At 43.3% G+C, this 23,933-nt stretch overlaps 1 protein-coding gene across 1 annotated transcript in view; it reads right to left on the reverse strand.

Annotated features, from left to right (window-relative positions):
- The window catches only part of hacd1 (3-hydroxyacyl-CoA dehydratase 1), a 45,884-nt gene that overhangs the window by 14,446 nt on the left and 7,505 nt on the right, over positions 1–23,933 (reverse strand). The window contains exons 2-5 of the mRNA XM_033015233.1: positions 15,097–15,214; positions 14,988–15,006; positions 14,818–14,906; positions 13,372–13,493 (exon numbers count right to left, since the gene is read on the reverse strand). Of these exons, the coding sequence (XP_032871124.1) occupies positions 13,372–13,493; positions 14,818–14,906; positions 14,988–15,006; positions 15,097–15,214 (348 nt within the window). The remainder of the gene's footprint in view (positions 1–13,371; positions 13,494–14,817; positions 14,907–14,987; positions 15,007–15,096; positions 15,215–23,933) is intronic.

Consider the following 23,933-nt stretch of genomic DNA (forward strand, 5'->3'; position numbering starts at 1 on the left):
AGCAATCTTGTTAAATACCTTAAAGTCTATGAAAGCAACATCCACTCACATCCTCAGAAAACTCAATCAAGGTAGTAAGACCAGGGCTCTCACTTAACTTTTTTTCCCTGTTGCCAGCCGGACAAACTTGGCAGCTTTTTAGGTTGCCAAATGACAGTTTAGGTGGTCATTTAAGACGGCTTGCATGACGCGTGCGATAATGTGCTCGGCCGAAGTCCCGTAGTTACCAGTCGGAATTATGCTCAATGAAGCATTCAAATATTATTTCTACTTCAAATAAAGTCCCAAACTAAACATATTCACCAATCAAGACATGATATATACCACAATGACATGCAGCAAAATTATAAGGCAGTATCTCAACTCTTTTTACACATTGCAATGAATGCAATTTCTATTAGTTCTTTCTACTTCCAAACAAAAATGTGGTTGGATTATTCAGCGTATGATCAACCTGTGTCAATAAATCCTGGACCATGGTAACATATATGCTTAACCATGCATACTACAGATTGATGCAAGCATGTTTTCTGTGAAGGACCGAAATTACCATGACATGGCCATAACATGGGTCGTTATTACTATTGTTACAGAAACATTCTCGCTTCCCACATAATTTATCCACAACAAAATATACAGGTTGCAAGGCATTTTATGATAATAGCTGTTAAAACTGACTATACCCATCTGACAGGTTAAACATTACACTAACTGACAAGAGATGGCCAAAGAACCTAACTGCAGCAAATGTTCTTTTGGTAATATGTTTAAGGTGTCAAAACGCCAAATTATCGGACATTCAGATTAGATGTACGTGTTGTGAACAGCAATGAAGATACCCAGTTTGTACGCACTAGATTTAAAAAAAATTATTGATAAACGCTGTTTCCATCATTCCCACTTCAGAGTTAACGTTAAAGTTTCAACTGAAATATCTCCCGACCAAATTTGTGATGTATATGACCGACTGTAGAAGTAAAACCTTGATAAATCCAACGTATAGTTGTGAATGGTGCTCATTAAATAACTACAGTACTGATACTCCATAGTAAGAGCATTGATTTGCCGTTAAAATGAATTCTGTAATAACGTGTCAACAGTAGCAGTGACAATCGAACACTGCGGTTTTAATGTTTCACGTGTTCACAATTTAATTAATCCATCTTCATGGACTAAAACAAATAATACCATTGGGAATGAAAACACATTTGATTGCATTCCATTATCAAACATAGTCAATGTTCGCTCTGAAGACATTTCCAGCACAATGGGCTCAGGGAGCGGGGGGGGGGGGGGGGGTTTGAGAAGGCAATCGGTGCGGAATGGATGGATTGAGGCAGGTGAATTAGTACGTGTTCGTTGGTGCATGTAAAATTGTGAAGGGAGAGCACGGGGGATGTCAGTGGTGTTGAATGGGGGGGATCAGTACGGGATGAATGGGGGGATCAGTACAGGATTGATGGGTGGATCAGTACAGTATGAATGGGGGTAGACAAAAGTGCTGGAGAAACTCAGCGGGTGAGGCAGCATCTATGGAGCGAAGGAAATAGGCAACGTTTCGGGTCGAGACCCTTCTTCAGACTGTTCCCCCCATTCTTCTTGAATGGGGGATCAGTACAGGAAGGATGGGGGGGGGGGTCAGCGCAGGATGAATGGGGGGGTTCAGTACAGGATGAATGGGGGTGTCAGTACAGTGTGTATCGGAGGGTCTATGCAGGATGAATGAGGGGTTCAGTACAGGATGGATGAGGGGATCAGTACCGGATGACTGGGGGGGTCAGAAAAGATGAATGGGTAGATCACTACAGGATGGATGAGGGGATTGGTGCAGGATAAATTGGGGGACTAGTGTAGGATGGATGGGGGGGGGGGGGGGGGTGGCATGAAAATCAATGCAAGGTGGATAGGGTGATCAGCGCAGGATGAATAGATGGGGGAGGGAGGGTTGATGGGGAGGGGAGCACATGGCATGTCAGTGAGGACTGAATAGAGGCGGCAATGGGGATCAGTGCGGGATAGAGAGGAGGGGTCTCAGGATAAGGGGGGGGTGGAGGGGGCCATACAAGCGAGAGAGCGAGAGAGAGGGGAAGGGGCAGAGGAGGTGGGGAGGAAGGAAGGTCAGCGCTCCTCGGACAACATCGCCCCACTGCCTTGGCCATCCCTGTCCACCGCCAAGTGCCGCCGCCAAAGGGGGAGGCGGTTGGGATCTCCTCGCCACCGCCTCCCCTCCTCGGCCAGCCAACAGCAAGGTGCGGGGCCGAGCGTTGCAGCTCAAAGATCCTATAGCTATAGGATCCTTGGTGCAGCTGCTTCAGACGGTGGAAGGAGGCCTCCCCCTCCCTCCCTCCTCCCGGCGTGCGGGAGGGTTTGTTCTGAAAGCGCCGTTAGCGGATTTGCAAGCAGCGGCCGCTATCAGGGCGGGCGGGGTGCGGGAGGAGGAGCAGATGGAGCCGCTGTCGCTGTGCGGGGCCCGTCATTCGCTCCGACCCTTCGTCACCACTCACCTAATATCTTTGCCCCGCAGAACAGCCATCGCCGACACGAAACGTCACGTTCCTTTTCTCCAGAGATGCTGCCTGACTCGCTGAGTTACTCCAGTTTTTTGTGTCTATCTTCGGTATAAATCAGTATCTGCAATGCCAAGCCGGGCAAAATGACTCGGCGTTTAGGTTGCCCGGCGGCACTTTGGGTGGTCATTGGCTCCTGGGCAACCGTTGATTTCGAGCCCTGAAGACTTACTAACCCAGCCCTGCCCCACACATAATAATTCTGACGGTCCTCAAATATCCTATTCTCTTCCAAACACGAGTAAATCCTATCCCTATGAATCCTCTCCAATAGCTTCTAGACCACGAATGTGGGGCTCACCAGCCTGTAATTTTTTGTATTGACTCTAGTTCCCCATCATAAACAAAGGAATAAGATTGGCTGCTCTCCAGTCCACTGAGACCTCACCTGCGGTTAGAGAGGATACAAAGACCATCAGAAATAGTGTGTTCATTTTCCAATACTTTATGACTTGGCTGTAGCTTCTTAAACGCCGTAATCGGGATACAATGTGCAAACTTCACACCGCAGCAGTCGGTGTCAGGATTGGATGACCCCTATAACATTCTTCTTTGGTCTCACCATCTCAGATATATACCCTTTGGACTATCCATCCTTCCATCACCCCTTCTGCATCTTTCTCTTTCTCATTTTGGGTCTTTGACATGAAACATTAACTGTATGCTACCAGACCAGCTGAATGTTTCCAGCATTTCTTCTCAGATTGCTAGTATCTGCAGTTTTTTTTTTTGGTTTCAAATGAAACATCCATTTGTTTCAAAGTAATGCCACCTCTGAGCATTACCGGCATTCTCATTACCCAACATATTTTCTTGCAAAACTAATTTTTGTTAAATATTCAATAACTCTCACCACCAATTCTCCACCACCAATTCTCCAGCCACCATCTATACTGCTGGCTATTTACATTAGCCAAATGGCTTTAACAACCAGCACATCTTTAACCATATAATAACCATATAACAATTACAGCACGGAAACAGGCCATCTCGGCCCTACAAGTTCGTGCCGAACAACTGTTTTCCCTTAGTCCCACCTGCCTGCACTCATACCATAACCCTCCATTCCCTTCTCATCCATATGCCTATCCAATTTATTTTTAAATGATATATAACCATTAATCTTTGAGATGAGCTAGGAACACTGGAGCACCTGGGGCAAACCCATCTGGTAACAGAAAGAATGTGCAATCTCCACAGACAGCACTGGAGCTCGGGATTGAATCTGTATTGCCAAGTTGTGCAGCATCTGCAATGCCATTAATTGTTCTACAACTTTGCTTACCAATACTCAATCAATTAGATCCCACTCTGTCAATGTGTCTTACACTTCCATCTTCAACGTTTTTTCAACGCTCATCTCTTTTGCAAACTTTTCCTCATTTTGCTCCAATTCACAATTTAAGATCCAACTCCTGCCTGATTCATCCTTTAATTAAATAGGGTGACATATTGAGAACATGGTTGTTACAAAGACAAGTCTAGCAATGCCAAGTACTTTAATTTCAAATTTAGTAATAATAATAATAATAATAATAGATCATCAACTGATGAGGGACTTCACAACAAGACAAATTAAAAAAATCTTAGCTAGTTACCAAGTACTTAATCGAAAATAAAAATCTGATCAATGGTCTTAATGAAAGTTGCTAAATCACAAAGGGGGGGGGGGGGGCAGAACATACATTTTGACCTCTAAATTCAGGTAGACATTGCTTTCTCCCTCCTTCCCCTCCCCTTCCCAGCTCTCCCACTGCCTACTGTCTCCGCCTCTTCCTTTCTTTTTCCCGCTCCCCCCACCCACCCGACATCAGTCTGAAGAAGGGTCTCGACCTGAAACGTCACCTATTCCTTCACGCCATAGATGCTGCCTTGCCCGCTGAGTTTCTCCAGATTTTTTGTCCACCAATAGTCTTAATGAAATATGGAGATCAGAACAAGTCTAATAGCCGGGTTTAAAAAAATTCAATTTTGAACTCCATTCCAAATGTTCAAACTTTACACAATTTTATCTACTTATGCCCAATTCTGCTCATGATTTGTTACATTTATTTCTCCCCCATAGATGGCACCTCAAGTCTAGGATACAATTCCACAGCCACTTGCTGATATTTGGATCTTTGCCCTAGCAGTCTAGCTCGATAAGACCATCATATCAGCCAAAAAAGTCAGCTTCTATACTGATCTCTGAACTCCAATAGAGTACAATGACCGCAATACAAAAATATTGAGCATGGCTTTTATAGAGCACGATAGTATTTAGAATTCTGTCCACGGTAAATACATTTCCCACTCGGAAATGAGGCACAGAAAGAGTGTGGCTTTATTGTTCTCTCATTTTTGAAGGGGGCGCCGCACGATGGCTGCCTCGCCAACGGTCTGTCTTCCCCTTTTCCTACTCTTGTGTTTTTAGACATGTTGCAGACTGTGTTGCATGGTCTTCGCGCCATTACTTGTGATTGGTCAAGGAAAGGGGCCGTACCCAAACTCTTTACTTTACCTGGTATAATGTGCCTTTACCTAACAGAATTGTTTCCCACTAGGTGCTTTTTATTGAAACGATGTTATGTGATGTTTTGTGATTGGGTTAGGGAACTGTCATTCAATGTATTTTGTACTCCTTATTGATGGTTGGCTTGTAGGGGTTGCCCCCCCCCCCCCCCACCTCCCCCATGTATTTTCGCGCCGAGGGTCTATAAGGGTATAAATGAGGGGAGAGCACATTGGGGTGTGCCGATCTTCTGGGATAGCACATTGGAGTGTGCTGATCTTCTGTTCTATTCGCACGAGGCTGATGGGCTCGAATGAGTAGAGATAAGGATCGGACCCGCGGTATTTGACTAGGTATTGTATTGGTGTTGTACAATAAAGAGAGTTGGATTTCCAGTGTTCGTATTCGGTGTTTGACTGAACCAGCCTAGGGGGGTAAGATTAGGACCGGAATTACAGCATGTCCATCGGCACCGCGGCCTAACATCGTGGAGTTGGCGGCCTCTTGCTGGGACTTCTAGAGCCTGCGGGAGTTTTAACATCTTGGAGAGTGCTCCAACTTGCGAGAGCTGCGGACTTTAACTTCGTGGAGCACGCAGTCTCTGGTGAGAGACCGATTTCGGGAACTCCAAGCCGAGTTGGACCGCCCCGTTGTGGGAGCTTGGACCGCCCCGACGTGGAAGCTCGATTGTCGGTTGCGGATGGTTCGACTCCCCTGACCGCGGGAGGAGGAAAGAAGATAAGAATTTATTGCCTTCCATCACAGTGAGGAACGTGGAGGAGCCGCTACGGTGGATGTGTATGTCAATTTTTATGCAGTTGTGTGTCTTCCTGTTTTTTGTTATGACTGTATGGCAAAGCAAATTCCTCGTATGTTGCAAAAAATACTTGACTAATAAATTACGATTATGATTATGATTAACTGCAAAGTAATTTCCATTACACATTTAGCTTATTTGGAAAGAATGAATACATTTTTTGTTTTCACTTCCTAATTGTTAACACCCTCAATGGTGTTAAACGTTTAACAGAAAAAAGCGATTTTATTTAATTATAGCCTTCAACTATGGAAGGATCATCTTTGTAATTGAGTAGATATTTAAATTGTTCCAATGTATTGTCTGTAATGAATGTCGACTAAATATGCACTCAACTGAATTAAGCTTATCCATAGAATTCATCCAAAATTGGACCCAAGAGAGTATAATGCATAACTTTCCTTGGAAGGCTACAGTCTGCCACCCATTCCGCAAGATCATGACTGATCCAACTTTCACTGATCAACTGCACTTAACCATTCAACCACACTTTCCCCATTCATTCTACATCCCTAGATTACTTTGTAGTTTAATTATCTGCCAACCTCTGCTTGAATTTAGTCAATGGATCAGACTCCACAGCTCTCTGTAATGCAAAACTTCAATGATTCATGATGTTCAGAAAAGAAATTCCTCCTGAGCTCAATGTGAAATGGGCACACTTGAAGCTTAACTGTGCTTCTTAGTTCCAGAAATCTCCAAGTGAAACATCCCCTTCTACATTCACGCTGTCACTACCATCAGTGTGACCAACTACCCTCAACCCCCCCCCCCCCCCCCCCCCCCAAATCTTTGCACATCCCTAATCCTTTCCACTCGTCACTTTAATTTCATGTTTCATGTATTCTGTGTATTTTATGACTGTTGGCAGATCAATTCCGCTCCTGGGATAAATAATGTTCCATCGTATCGTATCGTGTGGTCCCACCAACATTCTCTTGTACTTACAATTCCCATTAACTGCTATGCACTGCATTCAACAGTTCCAACATTTTTGCTGGGTTTTTCTTCTTCTCTGTTGGCAGTTAGTAATTGTTAAATGAACAAAATTTGCCTCCACTCTATCACATTCTCAAACCCTGTGCAACTTAGAACACACTTGTTTTCTCATTTTTACGAGTCCTCATGAAGAGCCTGCGGGAGTTTTGACAAGAAATATCGATTCTGTTTTCCTTTCCACAGATGTCTCAGCATCTCATAGAAACATAAACATAGAAACATAGAAAATAGCTGCCCTTCGAGCCAGCACCACCATTCAATGTGATCATGGCTGATCATCCAAAATCAGTACCCTGTTCCTGCTTTCTCTCCATATCCTTGATTCCATTAGCCCCAAGTGCTACAGGTATATCTAACTCTCTTTTGAATACATCCAGTGAATTGGCCTCCACTACCTTCTGTGGCAGAGAATTCCACAGATTCACAACTCTCTGGGTGAAAAAGTTCAGTCCTAAATGGCTTACCCCTTATTCTTAAACTGTGACCCCTGGTTCTGGACTCCCCAACATTAGGAAAAATTTTCCTGCATCTAGCCTGTACAATCCCTTAGAATTTAATATGTTTCTATAAGGCCCCCTCTCATCCGTAATTCCAGTGAATATAAGCCCAGTCATCCATTCTTTTATCATATGTCAGTCCCACCATCCCGGGAATTAACCTAGTGAACCCACGCTGCCTAGAATGTCCTTCCTCAAATTAGGAGACCGCAACTGCACACAATACTCTAGGTGCGGTCTCACCAGGGCCCTGTACAACTGCAGTAGGACCTCCTTGCTCCGACACTCAAATTCTCTTGATATGAAGCCCAGCATGCCATTTGCTTTCTTCACTGCCTGTTGTACCTGCATGCTTATTTTCAGTGACTGACGTACAAGGAATCAAAGGTCAAAGGTATTTTATTGGTCACATTCACATACACCGAGGTGTAATGAAGTGAAATGCTTTTTGCCATTTTGCAGCACACAAAGAAAGAATACAGACATAACACCAATGAGAGTCTTAAACACAAAGAACATCCCCCCACAATGGCTCCCACCATGAGGGAAGGCACAAAGTCCAGTCCCCAACCCCAGTTCACCCATAGTCGGGCCTATTGAGGCCTCCACAGTTGCCTCTACGGAGGCCCGATGTTCCTGGCCGTTCTCGCCGGGTGGTGGTGCTCCGGCGTCGGGAGAGTCCTCACAGCGGCTTGGGAACCCTGGAACGGCCGCCTCCGTACTGGAGGCCGCGGCTTCCGAAGCCGACAAGGCCGCGCCGGTTGGAGCTCCACAACTGGCGATCTCGTCGCGAGATCCCAGGCTCCCGGTGTAAAGTTCGGCGCCGCCGCCCACAGTTGGCCGCTCCACAGTCCCGCAGCTCCGCGATGTTGTTCCCGGCGGTCTCAGCTCACCGGAGCTCCAGCGTGCCGACCCAGGCAAGGCATCGCCCGCTCCACGATAGCGCTCCAGCGCTGTGCCGCCGCCGAAGCCGAGGTTCTGGGCGGTCCGCGACAGGAAACGCCGCTCCAGGCCCGCTGGTAGGCCGCGAGGACGGGTCGAAGCTGCAGCCCGGAGAAAAGCTGCCCCTCCGACCAGGTAGGGACCCTGAAAGGCCGTTTCCCCCACCCCCCCCCCCCCCACATAAAAAAGTCTAGACCTCCAAACAAAACATTTTAACTAACTAAAAATAAAAATAAAACGGTGAAAAGACAGACAACTGCTGGCAGGGCAGCCGTGCACAGGACAGCGCCCCCAGGTCTCGTTGCACCTCCCCTTTTCTTAATCCAACACCATTGAGATAATAATCTGCCTGCTTGTTCTTGCCACCAAAGTGGATAACCTCACATTTATCCACATTATACTGCATCTGTCATGCATCTGCCCACTCATCCAACCTATTCAAGTCACCCTGCCGCCTCATAGCATCCTCCTCGCAGATCACACTGCCACCCAGCTTTGTGCCATCCGCAAAATTGGGAGATTTTACAGTTAATTCTTTTGTCCAAATCATTAATATATATTGTAAATAACAGGGGTCCCAGCACTGAGCCTTGCAGTACCCCACGAGTCACTGCAAATGGTTGTTTGGGGGTTTTGGGTTGAAGTAAAAGCACTGCAAATGGTTGGTGGTCTAAACTTGACAACTTCCTGTTTACACTGTATATTGATTTTAGGTACTTTACCACTTACGGCTGCGATTTTTGGCCATCTTACTCACTCCCCCTCCACTCATCAGGTGCAGAGGATTGAAAAATAAAAGTGTTATTAGTGTTTAAAAAATGTTGAGAATCTCTCTCCTGTCAATGATGCCATGAAGGCCACACCTTTTCCGGTGGGAGGGGGAAGGGATTATAAAACCCGGAAGTGTGGGTGTGGCTCAGTCTCTGCATGATGGGGGAGGGAGAGGTCACGACTCTGTCTGAGCTGTGAATCAACTGAACACACTGAATGTCTACTGAACTGTGAGTGTGGTGTTTTGTGTGGTTTTATGGTGGTTTCACCCTGCTTGAAATGGTATGAAACTGTATTTGAATGTGGTGGCCTTGCACCCTGCATGAAATGGTATGAAACTGCATTTGAATTTGGTGGCCTTTCACCCTGCTTGAAGTGGTATGAAAATGCACTTGAATTTGGTGGCCTTGCACTCTGCTTGAAGTGGTATGAAACTGCACTTGAATTTGGTGGCCTTGCACCCTGCTTGAAGTGGTAAGAAACTGCACTTGAATTTAGTGGCCTTGCACCCTGCTTGAAATGGAATTTCAAGGAATAGCCGCGAGTCAACTGCCAGCCCACCAGCCGTGTGAGCTGCCTGCACATCAGGCTTGAGGGACTGAGCTGCCACCCCAAGAATCCATTTGGCCCACAATGTCCATACTAGCCCTCTGGAGACCAGTCCCTTCAGCCCACAACACACATACCAGCACTCCAGAAAGCCCCCCCCCCCCCTCCACTGGCCACCAATATTGGAATAGGTGGAGAGGTGGAATATTGCGTTGGGGGATCAGCCCACCCGTGTGAACATGGGACCCAACGGGTCCCACTTAGTCTAGTAATATATATGTTATATATAAGGTAGTTAGAATATCCGTAGTCGTACTTGCAGAGCATACCAATATTATTATAATAAAGTTTTACCCATCTCCATCACCCACACTCATCCCTGGAACGCGTGAATAAGAAGGACACCTGCATCAGACTCCTATTCATAGACTATAGCTCTGCTTTCAATACCAGTATCCCAACTAAGCTTACTCCAAACTTGTGGAATTTGGAATCAGCACTCCTCTCTGCAGCTGGATGCTCGACTTCCTGACCAACAAACCAAAATCAATCACCGCAATCAACAAGTCATCCTCTACAATAATCCTCAAAACTGGTGCCCCTCAAGGATGTGTTCTCAGCCCCCTACACTTATGACTGTGCAGCCAATGCAAATCCAACTCAATTTACAAGTTCACTGGATATGAAATAATGACAAGACGGAGTACAGGAAGGAGATTGAGAACATTGTAAACTGGTGCCAAAGCAACTACCTGGCTCTCAATGTAAGTAAGACAATGGAGACTAACCAAAACAAAATAAACAACACAAAAAACACAAAACAAACAGGACTGCCGGTGAGCCGCTGCAGCCAGAGCCGCGCCGCCACTCCGATGGAGCCAATGTAGAGATGGTCGATGGTAGAATTTATGTTCATAAGTCATCTGAGCTGAATTAGGCCATTTGGCCCATCGTCTACTCTGCCATTCAATCATGGCTGATCTATCGTTCCCTCTCAGCCCCATTCTCCCGCTTTATTCCCACAACACCTGACACCCTTGGTAATCAAGACTCGATCAATCTACACCTTAAAAATACCCAATGACTTCCTCCACAGATTTACCACCCTCTGAGACTATTCTGAGGCTTTGCCCTCTGGTCCTAGACTCTCCCACTTGTGGAAACAACCTTCCACATTCACTCTTATCACCTTATCCAGGCCTTTCACTATTCGACAAGTTTCAATGCCTCCTCTCCAGCTAGTATCAGCCCAATGCCATCAAATTCTCATCATATGTTAACCCAATCAACCCCAGTTTGTCCTGGACCAGCTATGTCGAAGCAATGGCAAAGAAGTATACACACACACATCTACTGCCTTAGAAGATTTAGGAAGTTTGGCATGTCCCAAACAACCCTCATTATCTTGTACAGATGTGCTGAAGAAAGCATTTTTAATCGTGATGTAGCACAGCCTGTGTTGGGAACAGGGCCAACCAAGATCACAAGAAATTGCAGAGAGATGTGGACGTAGCCCAGACCATCTTGCAAACCAATCTCCCTTCCTTGGATTCCATCTACTGTTCATGTTGGCTTGGCAAGGCCAACAGCATAATCAAGGACCAGTCTCACCCTGGTCACTCCCTCTTCTCCCCTCTCTCATCAGACAAGAGGCACAGAATTTTGAAAACTCATGCCTCCAGATTCAAGGATAGTTTCATCCCAGCTGTTATCAGACAACTGAACCATCCTCTCACCACCTAGAGTGCAGTCCTGGCCTCCTTTCTACCTCATTGGAGACCTTTGAACAATCTTTAATCTGACGCACTAAATGAAATACCCTTTATCCTGTGGATGGCTTGATTGTAATCATGTAGAGTCTTTTCTTTGACTGGATAGCTCACATCAAATATCTAGAGGAGTCAAGGGATATGGGGAGAAAGCAGGAATGGGGTACTGATTGTGGATGATCACAGTGAATGGTGGTGCTGGCTCGAAGGGCTGAATGGCCTCCTCCTGCACTTATTGTCTATTATCTTTTGACTGTACCTCAGTACATGTGACAATAGTAAATTAAGCTAAATCTTGTTATGAACAATTCAATAAAATTGAAAAGAAGAATTTAAACTATTATTTTACCGTCAGTAGTATTTATCGTCATTCATTCAAGGGCAGGAGAATAAAGATGAATGTTAATTCGCAGATCAATAGAATCGGTTAAAAATAATCTTTACAACATTCCTTTTTGCTGTTGTCATCTTGCAACATTCCTGTTTGCCCTAATAAAATCTAAAACTTAGACTGGTTTATATTTCCAATTCCAAGGAATGCTCTTCCCTTGCAATTCATGATCCAGGCATACTTGCACAAAACACAGAACAAGCCAACATTCATTATTACCAATGGATGCAGAGTAAGACAGTTGTTAAACAATTCTATAATATTTAGCTGATGTTACTTAATCATCTGGAATACTACAGTGCCTAGAAATAATAAATATGGGCATTACTGCCATAAATGTCATAGTTTTTAAGTCGTATATTCACACAGATTGGATATTCAAAGGTTCATTTATTGTCACATACAACAATTGGTGTAGTGAAATTCAAGTTGCCATTGCAGCACACTTGAATACAAAACAACATTAAGGAGAATTTAACATAAAACATAAAAACATCCCCCCCACAATGGTTCCCACTGTGAGGGAAGGCACAAAGTCCAGTCCCCATCCCCTTGTCCACCCATAGTCGGGCCTATTGAGGCCTCTGCAGTCGCCTCTACGACGGCCCGATGTTTCAGGCCCTTCTCGCCGGGTGATGGTGCTCCGGCGTCGGGAGAACCCTCTCAGCGGCTTGGGATGCCTGGAACGGCCGCTTCCTTGCCGGAGACCGCGGCTTCCGAAGCCGACAGGCCGCGCTGGACGGAGCTCCACTACTGGTGATCCCGGCGAGAGATCCCAGGCTCCCGATGTTAAAGTCAGCGCCGCCGCCTGCGGCTAGCCGCTCCACAGTCTCGCAACTCCGCGATGTTCAATCGGCGGACTCAGCTCACCGGAGCTCCAGCGCGGCGACCCGGGCAAGGCATCGCCCGCTCCGCGACAGTGCTCCAGCGCTGCACCACTGCCAAAGCCGAGGTTCTGGCCGGTCCCTTCAGGAAAAGCCGCTCCAGGCCCCGATGGTAGGCCGCGAGGACGGGTCGAAGTTGCTGCTTGGAAGAAAGCTGCCTCTCCGAACAGGTAGGGACTGAGAAATACAGTTTCCCCCTCCCCCCCCACCCCCCACACATAAAAAGAATAGACCTCCAAAAACACTTTTTAATGTACTAAAAATTAAAAAAAGAAATGAAAGGACGGACAGCTGCAGGCAAGGCAGCCAAACCCAACTGGACGGCGACTCCAAATTGACAAATTATTTCAGCAAAGGGAAATCCAAAAGATTCACAGTAATACATTAGGGATATCACAGCTGCGTAGATATCTCACGTCGAAGTCGCTCAATTTATAATGAAGCAACCTTACCAAAAAGCAATTTCAGTAAGTATCCCTTGATGAAATGTCAAAGACAATCTAATGCTCCATATGAAAGTAAACAGGTGCAGGTTAAGCAATTTCATCTCAACTCACGATTCTCACAGCAAGTAGCTATTTCCATTTCACTCCAGCTAAAGCTCCATTAGTAACTGCAGCAGCCAGCATAAAGCATGCAAACCTTTACTTCACACACATCACAAAGCAATACATAGGTCATCACTTTCTCCCACCTGGCCCATTTAATGAAGTAAGGCAAATGGTTGAGCAGATTGAATGTGTAATAAGAATATCGGGTAATCTCTGTCAATGCCCAAGTGACCAGGAAAAGAACGACACTCTCTTCATTCTGTATCTGCAGGTTTTTACATGAAAAAATACAAATTCAGCTAGAAAGCATGTAAATGATAAAGAGTTTAGATCTAGATTCAGAATTGCATCATTTAAAGAAATATGTATACAAATGTAAAACCACCTGTCACAAAAGATCACAAAATTTAGCACAATGTACTGCATGTGCCGATGTCGTAACATTTCACTCCATGCGTTCCAAATAAAAAATCTCCATATTTAGATTTATATACGTCAAACAATAAGATTTTAGTTCAGAAAATAGTGGAATCACTCAATGGGTCTGGCAGTATCTGTGAAAAGAGAAACAGACTTAACGTTTCAGGTTGAAGGCCCTTTATCAGAACTAGGAAAGAGAAAAATCTAAGTTAGTTTAAAGCTGCAGAGAAAGTGAAAGGAGGGATATTGAGGATAAAAGGAATATTTGGGATTGGGCAAGGCTAGAGTTGTCACGGGCTCAAATTGTAGTCGATATATTAATGGCGGCAGAGTGTGATGATATAGGAATGTAAAAATTGTGAAAATGTGCAGCTGGTGGTCCTTGTCCATTTGGACAAGCTGTGCTAATGGCGAGGATGACTTCCTGCAGTTCGAATACAGGCAGATAACACGAGCTAATTGAAGTTGTAGAATTGGACATGGCGCCTAGAAGGATACAATGTGCCTGGGTGAATGATTTATTGTTGCTCCTCACCTCCTTTTAGGCCTTGGTATAACAGTGTCGGTGGCCATAGACAGATAGTTCATAGTGGGATTCTCCATCGCATTCCCACTGACAATTGCATTTATTAACTGCAGCATCCTAATATCAGTATGACACAAAACTTGGAAGTATAGTACACTAAAAAAACGACCGAAATTGGCATTATGGTGCTTAAAAAAAAAAAGCACACAAGTTCCTAGCCTTTGCAAGTGCAAGAACTGAGGCAAGGAAGTCATAATACACATTTCGGAATGACGTTCAGATTATTGTGTACTATACCACACTCTCCATTTTAGGAAATAAGACGGCTTAAGAGATGGTGGAGAAATTAGAAGAATTTCACTGGCATGGTCTTGACGGGCTGCATGCTCTCCTCTGATCCTATGACTCGTGATTTTGTGAACTACAACTGGAGTGTTTGAAGCCAATATCAGGATTCAAGTTCTCTATCTCCCAAGAGAAGTAGGTTATACCACCAGTAGCAGGAATAGGGAAGAGGAGTAGACTTGTCTTTAAGGGAACGAGCATCATTTATCTGACAACCAGTTCCTTTATTTCCTCGTAGAAGCAATACAAGTAACAGGGACAAGACAAACAGGTAATTCTGTACTCAAGGTAAACTTACCGGTCTTATGCTGTGAACAACAAACCACACCATGAAAATTCTGGACAGGACTTGGACCCCAGTAACAAGCACCGAAGTACGCACTATACCTAAAACAAAATGAAAAGTTACTAAGCTATTAATAAAGACAAAATTCCACATTTAAAGCTGTATCAATTCTACAAACTTACCTATTCCACAGTGCACAATCTGGGGAGTAGTAAAAGAAAGAAAAAGTGAGCTTATTACAAACAGGTAAAATTTGTACTGCATATAGCCAGCAAGGAAAAAAAATGTTACCTCTAGCAATGCAAATGTCTGGAAGAACTTGAGTGATTTTTGTATATTCCTGTACAATCCCTTGTGTGTTCTTTTTTGGTAAGAATACCGGATCATGGCCACAGCTAGTACCAGCCACCTTGAGAGAGAAAAACATCAAAAAAATATATAAAATGCATGTTGCAAATTGAACTACATTTTTTTAGATTTTACAAATGAATAACTAACAGCAGAAGGACAATTCTATTCTGAGGAAGCAAGTCATAGGATGTGGAATAAGCCACAAAATTAAAACAGAAATCATCAAACTGTACAACAGGTTAGAGACCATATTCATAATTAGGAGTGATATCAGGAAGTAATGATTCACAGTAATAGCAACAGAAAACCTATTAAAGGTAGGTCAATTGTTAGCCTAACCTCTTATTAGTGCAATTCACCAAGAAAAAAACAGATTAGGGTGATATTTAAATTAGCACTGTTCATGTCGGTGTTACACAATACATTTTAATATGAAAATTGTATCATTTTATAGGCATCTTTATCTAAATACGACTTATTATTAGACAATGGTGACAATGGACATCAATGGTACAGCTTAAATTGAACACATGTTGAAAGACAGCATACAAAGTCATAGCTTTTTGAAATCTATTATGCTATTTTCAATGAGTCACACAAATCCATTTGTGAAACTCATGGGACATTGGTGGTGCTGGGCTGGAAGATTTTCTGGACTTTCCTACATTTTTATTTGTTGAGACTCCAAAACGCTTCAAATTACTTTTGTCTTAAAAAGCGATGTTCACAGTAACATTCCAGTGACACAGGCATGTTTAAAAGGGAGGACAGCCAACAGAACTGGTTAAAATCCAGTGCAGGAACAAAGGGCCAAGTGGGAAGGATTAAAGGAAAGAGGGACCTGGCTTGTGAAGTGGGACCATTGGAACCGGAAGCCCAGTGCCTGAAAATGGGAATCCAGCCAATAGAAAAAGGCAAAGGAACCCTGACCTGAACCAGATGCTGAAAGATTGTTATGGGTTTGGTCACGCTAGATGCAGGAAACATGTTCCCGATTTTGGGGGAGTCCAGAACCAGGGGCCACAGTTTAAGAATAAGAATTAGAATGGAGACGAGGAAACACTTTTTCTTACAGAAGAGTGATGAGTCTGTGGAATTCTCTGCCTCAGAAGGCAGTGGAGGCAGGTTCTCTGGATGCTTTCAAGAGAGAGCTAGATAGGGCTCTTAAAAATAGCAGTCAGGGGATATGGGGAGAAGGCAGGAATGGGGTACTGATTGGGGATGATCAGCCATGATCACATTGAATGGCAGTGCTGGCTCGAAGGGCCGAATGGCCTACTCCTGCACCTATTGTCTATTAGGATTTCCAGATGGTGAATGATTATGTTTTTACTGTATTGTGCTTCTTCAAGTAATCGCACCATGCAGAGGTTTGACCCAACTCCTCCACAATCCAATTGATATCTCTATACCAGATGTATTTAAAGTAGAGCAATCAAGTCATACAGCATAGAAACAGACCCGTTGGACCAACCTATCCATGCCAATCAAGATGTGTATTTGAGCAAGTCCTAATTGCCTGTGTTTGGACCACATTGATCTAAACTATTTCTATCTATGTGCCTGACCAAAGGAAGTCACTTTTAAGTTTTCCAAATACATTTAAAAATGAACGATATTCATTGCTTTACAAAATAGGATATTTGTCCAATTGGATTTGTGTGCTGATATAATATGCAAATCCCTCTTTGAACTCTCCTTATAGAAGGAACATTTGGTTCTAAGCACCAATTTATCAGCTTTTTTTTATCAGGATTTCAAAGCAGCTCAGTTACAGTAATGCTTTTATTTTATTTTTATTTCTTATTTGCCATTGGCAGCGTGGTTTCTGTCTGAAGTTTGAGAAATCACAGCTCAAGTTGCAAATCAGCACAAATGTGGTTAAATCAAAAATATCAAATTAAACTGCTAATCCTATTCAAATACATATGGCAAAGAATAGAAGAAAATGTATAACACTGCATACTGGAGTAATGTACCAAGAGAGAAAAATAGCAACTTTACTATAATCAGTATCCAAGAGAAGACAGAAGATTTTTTTCTTCCTCACCAATATAACGAGTCCCAGATACATTGCTTGTTTAGCCCATATCCCTCCAAACCTATTCTATTCAAATGGTTAGACTTTTTTTGCACAGAGTGACAAGGGCATGGGACGCACAGCTGAGGGGGTTGGTGGAGGCAGATATGATAGTGGCATTTAAGATACTTTTGGATAGGCACATGGATATGCAAGGAATGGAAGGATATGGATTGTGTGTAGACAGATGCGTTGGTCTTGGCATCATATTCGGCACAGATATTGTGGACCGAATGGCCTGTTGCTGTGCTGTACTATCTCATGTCCACTGTCCCATGTCCCAGTAGTGGGAATGTTAGAGGAGCAAAGAACAGCTGTTGGAAGCAAGAAAGAAGGAAGACAGCTAGTGTGTTACTTCCCAAGATCCCTCTGGACGTCAATACTCTCATTTACTGTATACTTTTCACATATTTGACCTCCCAAAATTCTTGTCCATATTAAATTCTATCTGCCATTACAACCTCCCATGTCGTCTACATGTCCATTCTCCTGCTCACCTTTCTCTACTCTGCACTCTTCTGTATATGATTGACATAGAGCCTTCTTCCTCTCACCACTCCCAACCACATCAACTCCATCTTCTTTGCAACACTTTCTCCCAATGCAGCCTAGTGATACAGTAATTAAAGCCCCATGCCAGATACAGGATCAGGTCTGAAGGGCCTCAACCCAAAACGTCACCCTTTCTTTCTCTCCGGAGATGCTGCCTGTCCTGTTGAGTTACTCCAGCATTTTATGTCTATCTCAGGATCAGGTCAAGTTCTATCTCAAGTAACTGTGCTTTCTTGGGATATTTCAAATTCCAATGATATTTAACAATTAAACCAGCAACACTACATATCCATCTCGGGTCCAACAAATTGTGATCAGACCTGCATGAGAGAATGTCTTCAGCACCACAGGTTTGCCACTGTTGGATTCTTCATAGCATTAGTTGGACTATCACAGTTCAACATTCAGCACCAGTGTCCAACTGGTGTACACAAGGTTTTATGCTGTGAACTGCCTATTATAAACCTTCCAAAATGTCACACGTCATAATTTAGCAGACAACATATTGTTCTAAAAAATGTTGATGATTCTGAGAAATTAAATCTAAATCAGCATCCATTGTGCTGAAATAAATGAAAAGTAATTCGACTCAACCAAGTTAATTATCATCACAGCATCAAAATTGCAGTAGAGCAAAGGTTATAATCCAAAGGCACAAAGGTGGAGAAGGACGGGACCCATCTTCAGACGTCGGAAGAAGGGGCCGGACCCAAAATTAGGGACCTATTCATGTTAACATGAACGACTAATGGAAATGTGGATCATTCTAGACATACAGTACATAATTGGAGGTTCCACATCTTAGATACAAAATAATGCCTATTAGAGTCATAGAGTAATACAGTGTGGATACAGGCCCTTCGGCCCAACTCACCCACACCGGCCAACAATGTCCCGTATACCCTAGTCCCACTTGCCTGTGCTTGGTCCATCACCCTCCAAACCTGTCCTATCCATGTACCTGTCCAACTTTTTCGTAAACGATGAGATAATTATTCAGTTGGATTTATGATCCAATAGGGATATTTTGAAGATATTCCCAATAATCTGGCCACATTTTTTCTAAATTACAATATTACTAAAACAGATTTCTTCTTGTTCCACTCCACTGTCTACAAACAATGACTACAATTCAAAAATATTTTGCTGGATGTAATGAGGGCCTGAGGTTGCGCTTTAGAAAGTGCACAATAGCCTGATATTAATTAACAATTTGATTTAAGAGAGTACGAGATGATAGGTGGCTGGATCAATGATTTGTTTGCTGGATTTAAAATGGAAAAATCAATACCTGCAGATGCTGGAAAACTGAAATAAAAGCAAAACAGTGGAAATGCTCAGCAGATTAGACAGCATTTGTGAAAAGAGAAACAAAATTAACTTTTCAGATTTGAGTCTCTTTATCAGGGTTTTCTTTTAAGACTGGAACTCGTCAACATTGTGCAATATTTTTGTTTTGTATCTTGACAAATTGCAACAGTGGGTGTTTAAAATGTAAAATTGATTCTCTGGCACAAATAACAAAAGTAAAACCGTAACAATGAAGTAGTGATCCCTTTTCTACTGTGTGAAGATGCCTTTCTGTAAATATGTAAACTCATCGTGAGACAACAAATGTCCTGTTTTGGACTCCTTATCTACAAAATAAATATGCTTGCCATGGAGGAAGACCAAGGAGGATTCATTAGACTGGTTCTAGTGATAGTGGGTTCCTATACATAGAAACATAGAAATTAGGTGCAGGAGTAGGCCATTCGGCCCTTCGAGCCTGCACCGCCATTCAATATGATCATGGCTGATCATCCAACTCAGTATCCCATACCTGCCTTCTCTCCATACCCTCTGATCCCCTTAGCCACAAGGGCCACATCTAACTCCCTCTTAAATATAGCCAATGAACTGGCCTCGACTACCCTCTGTGGCAGGGAGTTCCAGAGATTCACCACTCTCTGTGTGAAAAAAGTTCTTCTCATCTCGGTTTTAAAGGATTTCCCCCTTATCCTTAAGCTGTGACCCCTTGTCCTGGACTTCCCCAACATCGGGAGCAATCTTCCTGCATCTAGCCTGTCCAACCCCTTAAGAATTTTGTAAGTTTCTATAAGATCCCCTCTCAATCTCCTAAATTCTAGAGAGTATAAACCAAATCTATCCATTCTATCCATACGAGGAGGTATCGTATACTGTAGCTTAATTCTTCAGTGTTGAGAAAAATGAGATTTAGGTTTTTTTTTGTTTTAGATGTACAATGTGAAAACTGCCCTGTCGGCCCAACTAGCCCACACCGACCATCAATCATCTGTACGTTAGTTCTATGCTAGTGTGCAGGATGCGTGAATATTGGAAAAGTACAAGATGGTGAGTGGATAGTGGTACCGTGAGAGCAAAAATAAAAAGCTGCAGAGATTGAAACAAAACTCGACATAAGGTACATCAGTTAATCTTTCAAATTGGCACATCCATACTCAACAATCTCATCAATTAACCATTTCAGCCTTGCATCTCACAAGTCAGCATGCAATTCTTTTCTGATTTTTTTCTGGTAATATCAGATTTTTCCTCACGTATTTTCACAAATCTGGGAAATAGAGTTATTCACTAGCCAATATGCCAATATTAACTCAACCACTACCCCCCCTCCCCCCCCTCCTTCCCCACAAAAACACACACAGCCCTTTTTCACCAACACCACTAAGAATTGGCCTATTCAATCTTTTCTGCATTCTACCCTATCACGGACATTTATTTTAGAAATCAGTCGAATTCTATTTTTTCCTCAATGATGAAAAGTCATCAACCAAAAATGTTTACCCTGCACCTCGATTTTTTTCCCATGTGTATTGCCTGACTTGTAGGTCCATTATTTTCTGTTTTTATTTCCAGCTTTTGCATTTTTTGTGCTTCTGGTTTCTCATTGGTCGTTTTATTAATTATTCATAATGCTTTATCAGTTGATTTTTATAATTTAAATAGAAGGACCAATGATATACTATTTCCAAATCAGGATATATTGAAAATTGGAGTTGAATTTTCTGGTAGTGGTTCTGGTTGTAAAGAATTGAGGTGCTAAATACATTTGTGGTCCATTCATAGAAAGGTACACTTTTCTGAAGACTATACATGGTCAATCTGGAAATATTTATAACTCTTTTTTTCTGTAGAATTACAGCTTCAATATCAATACATGGAATGAACATTTTAAAACATTGAAATCAAGAAATTACAGCCACCAATGGCTCAATGTCAAAATATACCAAATTAGGCACTTTGATAATGTAGGATTTTCATTTTTTCCCCCTGTGGCGTTGGAAAGAATCAACCTTAATCAGGACCACTGGGAAAACTACAACGAACATGCAAATCACAACAATGGAGAAAAGAAAGAAGAAATGGCAAATGATCAGTATAGTTTATAGATGCATCATGGAAAAAGGCCCTTCGGCCCACCGAGTCCATGCCGACCAGCAATCCCTGCACTCTAACACTATCCTACACACTAGGGACAATTTATAATTATACCAATTCACTTAGCTGACCTGAAACCTGTATGTCTTTGGAGCCTGGGAGGAAACTGGAGCTCCCGATGAAAACCCATGCAGGTCACAGGGAGAACGTACAAACTCCGTACAGACAGCAGCTGTAGTCAGGATCAAACCCAGGTCTCAGGCGCTTTAAGGCAGCAACTCTACCACTGAGCCACCATGCCCCCTGATCCTGCCGACCAGGAACATCCAATTTTAATAATCAATTGAATACCTCTTGAATCCAAATATTCTCAGGTTGAATTATAGAAATACTTTGCTATTTAGGAGGTTTAGGTGAAACGCCACCTATTCCTTTGCTCTACAGATGCTGCCTCACCCGCTGAGTTTCTCCAGCATTTTTATCTACCTTTGCTATTTAGGAAGCAATGTTTTCCTTTATAATATGTATACTCAAAACAATACAATTGAGTTAACTGTATACAATGCACCTGGAATTCTTTATAAATCAATGCTTAAGCCTATCATCAACTGAGAAGTTCCCAAAGGAAGCGTTCTCAAGCAATGTAGTACTCCCTCAGGATTGCATTAAGATGAACACTTAGATAATCACGCTCAACTCTTTGAAATGGGAATTGAACAGGAACCCTTCTAACTCAGATAATAATGCTAACAATTGAGCCGCAGCCTGGGTTATGGCCACGCAACCAGAAATTGTTGGATATTTTACAATACCGATTCTATGCAGAAGATATATATATATATTTCTGCTAAACCTTCACAGTTGGGTCACGCAACACCAATTCCACTTAGTATTTCATCCAAGTTAGCATGATTTTTCTTAAGATTATTGGAACATGAACAGTGCATTTAAGATTATATTTATAGAAAATGGTCAGGCTGGATTCACATGGCTACATTTGGGTTGGGGTACAAGTAATATCAGATTTCAATTTCATACCCAATTAGACATCTATCAGAGGGATGCATTGGATGTCAATGTTACAAATGATTGACATAGATAGAAAATTGTCTGAGTGACGAGAGACCATACAAGGATAAGCAGCAAGAACCCAAATGTGTCTTGATTAAACTAAAGGGACATGAATAGATTAAACTAATAAGAAAAATTGTAGCAACCAGAGTTCATTCATCATGGCTTTAAAGTAGACAGCGAGTTAAAGAATGGTGGATCATAACAACACATGGAATACTGTGAGAAAACAGGGAGAATATGTCAGGCTTGGAGGGAAATACAATAAGGATCTGATAAAACTATTCCAAGGATTTCAGTAAGATCCAGAAGGTTAAGCAGAAATGTTATTTACATTTTCAAGAGATTAACGGGAACTGATAATAACAAAAATAATGTTCTCAACACTTGAAGAGTCGTGGATCAGGAGTATGGTCTTTAAATCAAATGAAGAAAAAAATGTGAGGTATGAAAGTCATGCACAAAATGATACAAAATTGATGTACTATTGTTCTGTTTAGGTTTTAGAATGATAAATATTTGTTAGCCAAATAAAGTAAGGACAAAGACAGATTAAGTCACAAATCAAAGAGAAACGAAGTATTGTTCTGTATTATATCAATCATATCTATCATCATATCATATCATCATCATCATCATCATATATCATCACATATCATCATATATACATATACTAAAACTCTGATCTTGTACGTGTCTATGTATATGTGTACATGTGGGTGCCTATACAACTTCGTGAAAAAACTACGTGGTAAAGATAACATTTTTACATATTCCAGTTGACATTTTTCCTGTCGAGGCCGGGATCACATTATTTGAACATTTCAGATTAAAGTTGAAAATCGTCAAAAGACCGAATTTAAACGACTGGCTTTCGCTGATGACGTCACAATGGGCCTGCTCGGTGCCATTTCCACGTGCTGCGAGTGATGTCAACCCCCGATCCCTCCATCTCCTCTCCCACCCACCCCTCCCCCCTCCCCCAGGAGGCTGCTGCTGCGGGCTGAGCCAGCGACTAGACCTGGGCTGGAGCAGAGCCTAGAGCTGGAGCGAGGGAGTATTGCGTTCGGGAACCAGCCCTCCCCTGTGATGTCTCGCGCCTCTCACCACCGCTCAAACTCTACCCCCCTCCCTCTCTGCGCCCCCCCCCCTTCGGTTCGACGCCCGCCCACGGCCTCACTCAGGGTCCACGCCTGCTGCAGCCTTGCTCGGGTCCGCTGCCCGGTGCCTGGTGGGGAGGCTGCTGCCACGGGCTGACCCCCCCTCCCCTCTGCCTCCCCTCCCTCTCTGCCTGCCCCTCCCTCTCTGCCTGCCCCTCGCTCTCTTTGTCCTCTCCCTGTCTCTGCCCTCTCCCTCTATCCACCTCCCTCTCCAGCCACGCCTGCGCAGTTGGGGGCTATGCGTGAGTGGATAGGGCGGGGGAGGGGTAATATTAATATAATATCAGGGGGGGGTCAGTGTGTGTGTGTGTGTGTGGGGGGGGGGGTTAGTATGTGTGCACATGGGGTGGTGTGTGCGTTTGTATGTGTGTCGCCGCAGGCCGCCCCCCCCCCCCCCCGCGCAACCAAGCATTGAGGGGGCAGGACCTAACGGGTCCCACTTGGTCTTACCTATTAAAACTCTGATATTGTATGTGTGTTTTTACATCTTCACGAAAAAACTACACAGCAAC

The sequence above is a fragment of the Amblyraja radiata genome, chromosome 2 (genome assembly GCF_010909765.2).
Source record: "Amblyraja radiata isolate CabotCenter1 chromosome 2, sAmbRad1.1.pri, whole genome shotgun sequence".
Lineage (NCBI taxonomy): Eukaryota > Metazoa > Chordata > Chondrichthyes > Rajiformes > Rajidae > Amblyraja > Amblyraja radiata.